The sequence below is a fragment of the Dreissena polymorpha genome, chromosome 3 (assembly GCF_020536995.1).
Source record: "Dreissena polymorpha isolate Duluth1 chromosome 3, UMN_Dpol_1.0, whole genome shotgun sequence".
In the NCBI taxonomy this organism is placed as follows: Eukaryota; Metazoa; Mollusca; class Bivalvia; order Myida; family Dreissenidae; genus Dreissena; species Dreissena polymorpha.
This window is the reverse complement of record NC_068357.1, coordinates 120,603,013-120,608,421: the sequence shown is the minus strand read 5'-3', so window position 1 is coordinate 120,608,421 and position 5,409 is coordinate 120,603,013. Positions and strand designations below refer to the sequence as shown.

Genomic DNA, 5,409 nt, shown 5'->3' with positions numbered 1-5,409 from the left:
TGATGGGCGGAGCTTAATGTTTCGAAAATAGTTCCGACTAAATAAAGAAAATATTGCAGTAAAATGCACGTGCTAAAACCCGCTCTAAAAGAAATGTAATAAATGTAGCATGTATATAAATATAATGAAACAACAAATTGTATATTTGGTGAAAAGTGGCATAACCACGCCTACAAAGAATTGTATTTGTTATGAAACGTAATTAAGAAAACATTTATAGCATGTCAGCTTTTAAGTAGCATCACTAAACGTGACGTTATTTAGTGTCTTCGATTTTTGTTCTCAATGAAAGTAACGTCAATTGCAACATATTTATGAATGAAAACGACGTCATATTCTCGTACAATTCAATGACGTCACTAGTGAACTTTGTACTAAGAAGAGAGAGGTATTGAAACATATAGTTCACGTTCAAAAGTTTGATTGAAGCAAATCAATCAGTATCGTGTTAGAATCGAAATTATATTTTTCTTTGATGGTTTGTCGTGGAATAACCCACAGTAAGCAGTATAGATGCGTGCAATCAAATCACTCGTGCTTTGCACTCGTGATTTAATTCCTACGCATCTATACTCCTTACTGTGGGTTCTCCGACAACAAACCATGATAGAAAATATTATTTCTTAAACAAGAGCCGCTTTATGCAATAGAGTTTATAAAAGTAATGGATAATTATTTATTATAATGTTAATAAGCCTGCCCTTATAAATCTACTGCTTCTGGAACACAGCTTTAACCTCAGACACGTGAACCATCGGACAAGCGAATTTCTTGTCAAGATGCCTTGATATCGACATGTTTTATGAATACATATCTATGTATAACGGGAATTGTATTGAATAAGCTCTGGTGGATTTTCCTTATACCAAAGAGGCAATTACCATTGCATCTGCTTCACATACATGTTTACACGCGGTTTAAATATCAAACACTATTTTCGTTTATAATGCAAGGGTTTCCTTAACGTTTATTTCAGACATGTGATATAACCCTTTCACAAACATGGCGTGCACTAGATTTATTGTGTGACTGCTTATATTATGGCCAGTTTAGTTAAATATCTTCGTAATACGGACAATGTCTGGAGAAAACTCTGCGTTAAGTTGATGGATCTGAATTATACCGAATAAGTAATTGGTTCTCATACGACTAAAATATTTGAAAACTGCGTCACTAACATTCAAGTTTTTCACAAATACATCTGCATTAAGTATCAAATTTTAGGTTGAAGTGATTGTACTGTTCGCTTAAAGTGTGTAACACGTAATAGTTCCTTGTTGCAGGACAGCATAAACAGTTGCCAAAAAACGTAAAAATCAAATATTGGTTTATATGCAAACTATAATGTATACTGCTGAGACGTTGATTCCGTATCTCACACAATGCCATGTTAAGTGCATAATATTTAATAAATAACAAAATCAACTTATTTTTTGATAACAAGTAACCGTATTTGTGAAAACAAACGTATTATCATGTTAAAACTTTATTTTAATAGTTACAATATAGAAAAAATGGTTCAAGTCGAAAAGCATAAGATGCATGATTTCTTTTCTTAACAATTGTTAATGAGTATCCCAGTAATGCTCGAGTGTTTCCGGAACCCTGCGTAATTCCCAGACACGTGACCTTCTCCTTCAACGAACATGACGTCACCAACGGACATGCGCACTACAGTTGTTTGGCTACCCTGATTCCAGCCAGTGGTATGGCCAGCAATGGCATAACCAATGTCTTCGTTGTTCTTCTTCATCATCATCGCTCCTGGATTTCCGGTAGGGTTTCCGATTGTCATGGAAAATAAGTACGTTCCGTTGACAGGAGCTGTAAAGATTCCCGTGGTTGCGTTGTACGCGTTGCCGATGTTAACAGGAACTTCGTTGAAGGTGACAACTTTTACCTGGGGAAAGGCGATGTTAATGCTGAGAAAAGCTTGGAAAGCTACGAGTGTTGTTGAACCTGCAATGATGTCATAGAGGAGTTTTTATTTTTATTTTACTTAATTCCCTAATCTACCAACAAAATTATTTGATGATGATTATTGACCTTTTCTAAACATAAAGAAATAAACTGAAAATATATGTATGCATTATCCAAAAAGGTAGATTCTGGTAAAAAACATGTTTTTAATATGTAATACAAGTTTATACATACGAAAGTAACTATGTTTGTAATTGCTTGCATACCTCATTTCTAATCAAATATTAAATATCTTGTTTTCACCCGCAAACTAACACGGCATATATATATATATATATATATATATATATATATATATATATATATATATATATATATATACAATGCAATCACATAAAACATAAATTTAAACAATAAGACTACCAGTAATATATAAAATCAGCATTTTCTTTCAATTTCATATTGTATGTTAGAGCAGTCTTCACTGTCTTTTTAATTCATATTTTTTCTTAACATTTGTGACATCTGCAGGCAGACTGTTCCAGTGTTCGATGGCTTGATTATAAAAAGTAATGTTAGATGGACATTACTTGTTAACAATTTTATGAACATGGTTGTGTCTTAATTGCTAATCTCTATTTTGAACATTTAACCAACCAATACTACTAAAATCTTTAACTTTTAAAGATCTTCTAGAGTCAAATTCATGAATAAATCTAACAACTTTATTATGTACAACGTGTAATATATTTTTGTATCTATTTACTTATATCATTGTACCATGAAGAACTTTTATAGCCAAAATGGCGTTGAACCAATTAGTTACATAACAATTTTCTTAATTCCATATGTAAACAGTTGTTTTGTCTATACAAGAATCTTATTCTTGAGTTCACCTATTTAATAATATTATTAACAATATATGTAGCATAAAGATCATTGTCCAATATTGAACCAAGGTATTTAACAGATGATTGAGAAACAATAGTGTGATCATTACATTTGACAGTAAAGTTGTGAAGTTTTGATTATTTCCATTTGGAACCAAAAACTATACATTCAGTTTTTCCAAGGTGTAAAGACAGTTTGTTTTCCACTAACCATTTACTACACGTGTCAATTTCTTGACCTAAAACACTTCTGATGATACTAGGATCTTTGTGACAATAAAGGATGGCACTGTAATCAGCATATATAATAAGCTTACATGATTTGCTGATACTAATACCCATATTATTTACATAGCATAAAAACAGGAGCGGCCCTAAAATACTTCCCTGTTGGACTCCGCATGTGATGTCCATAGATTCAGACATAGTATTATTGACATTTACCATTTGATTACGACCTGTTAAGTAAGAGGCATAGTCTGGAGGTAGTCCGCGGATTCTCATGAAGAGTGTATTTTAAGACACAAAGAAATTAAATGATTCATCTGCGTATGCGTTACATGAAAATAACCATTTGGCATAATGCATAATACATAAATTATAAACTCAAAACAAAACCACGAGCAATAACATGAAAAACAGCCAGAACTAAAGCAACAACAATAATAATATAATTAATAATACTTTAAGATAAATGTAATAATACATACATAAACCGGTCATCATCGAGGTAATTCGGCTAGGTAGTCCGTTGGTAAGCATGGTCAATTTCTCCTCAATGCGCTTATCCTCTGCGGTCAGTTTTGTGTCAAGTCCGTCCACTCTCGTTGCCAAGGCAGCGGTGGACATGTCCATGGTCAGCTGATAGGTGTTCAGTTGATGCTGGACATTCTTGAGTGCTCTCTTCAGAGTGTCCACCTGGTGCTCAAGCTCGAAAACGACATCTACAAGTTTGTCCTGAACTGCATACTTAGTGCATATCGGTTCCTCTGTCAAAACAGATGACACCATCATCGACACAAACAAAATAACGGTACAATATGAAGCCATGTTATATCGCAATGTTTACCATACGATTGGTACTAGACAAGTGTCCAAGCAGTAGTGCGTGATGCATTTATATATAGATAGGCTTTATTATGAACCGGAATTAAACGCTTTCGTTTTTATGATTTATACATGCAAGGAAGAGATTGATGTCCTTTTTAACAATACATATAATATCCTGTTTACCAATGCATTTAATTTCCTGTTGACAAATACAGTTAATGTCATGTTTACCAATATATTAAATTTCCTGTTACATTAACAAAATATCGGTACAAAATGCAGCCATGCTATATCGCAATATTCACAAAACGTTGTGTACTCAACAAGTATAAAAACAGTTGTGCATGATGCATTAAGATAGATCAGCTTAATAACAGGATATGAACAATATCCTTTTTATAATTGATACATGTTAACAATGAGGTTTAAATATGTCTCAAATTATTAATCAAAATATCTAGTATCCTGTTACTGCGTGAGCTTAACAAATTTATAAGCAAGTGTTAATCATGAATTATATGATGCACGTCGAAGATTTCAAACGTTTAGATTGAACATACAAAATGTTTATATAAAACAACCGAACCTCTTCGCTGCCAATCAAGCGTCTTAAGGATGATATGTTTCTCATTGACATATTATGATTGTTTTATATTTATTTCTGACTATCAAGTAAAGAATTGCAAGATGAGGCGTGGGAAGAAACAACCCAAAATGTGAATGTTATTCTTCATGCATGTCGCATGTTGACGAAGTGAAAGATAAACGAATGCCAAAATTAATATGTTTGGTCATTTGTAAATCTGTGAAACGCAACACTTGTCAAACTTGAATAACTCAGAAATAAATACAGATTTTGATTTCAAATTGCACATGTGGTCTTTTGACTATATTCTTTGCAAGATTTCGATAAAATTATTCATCCGTGACACACGCATGCGTTTGCACATACGGTTGGTGTGGTTTCATCCTTTTGCACGTGGAATTGGTGAAACGATATATGATTCCAATTTAATTTAAATTTTATTATTCTAGGTAGCTTTTTAAGTGTAAGTTTACCACAAGGCGAAGTCGAAATTCAACGTCCATGCGCATACAATAATACCGCCGTATAAGACAAAATTTGTATAATATTTCTAGCGATTGTAATTTAGAGTGTTTGTAATTACAAAAGTGTGCATTTGTAGTATTCCTTCAATGTCAGAAACAATTTGCCATTTTCGTAAATATCTGACAAGTTTCACATTGCGCGTGTGCCTGATTGTAATGTATTGCATTGCTAAATAAGAAATTAAGTTGCCAAGTAAGAATTTGAAAGAAAAGCATTATATTATGAGTTGTTTTACTTTGTGTTATTTAATAAGATAAATATCGGAAAATGGTAAGGAAAGCCAGAGAATCCATGACGCTAAAGAGGACAAACGCCCGGAAGACGAGTGATGGACATCTAATGAAGACCCCCGACAGTGTTACAATGTCGATCATAGAAACTATGAAGGACTTATTGTGATTAATACTTGCTTATAAAAACCCATGATTAATACACGGA

At 33.1% G+C, this 5,409-nt stretch overlaps 1 protein-coding gene across 1 annotated transcript; it reads right to left on the bottom strand.

Annotated features, from left to right (window-relative positions):
* Positions 1–1,426: 1,426 nt before the first annotated feature.
* Positions 1,427–4,015, bottom strand: LOC127873589 (complement C1q-like protein 2). Its single transcript, XM_052417461.1, has 2 exons — positions 3,521–4,015; positions 1,427–1,959 (listed from the first exon to the last, which is right to left on the bottom strand). The coding sequence occupies exons 1-2, from the start codon at positions 3,858–3,860 to the stop codon at positions 1,556–1,558; spliced, it is 744 nt and encodes a 247-aa protein (XP_052273421.1). The 5' UTR covers positions 3,861–4,015; the 3' UTR covers positions 1,427–1,555.
* Positions 4,016–5,409: the final 1,394 nt, after the last annotated feature.

Coding starts and splice junctions, on each gene's coding strand:
- LOC127873589 (XM_052417461.1), bottom strand. CDS start 3,860: ATGGCTTCATATTGTACCGTTATTTTGTTTGTGTCGATGATGGTGTCA. Junction 1,960..3,520: donor CTCGATGATGACCGGTTTAT/GTATGTATTATT, acceptor ACATCATTGCAG/GTTCAACAACACTCGTAGCT.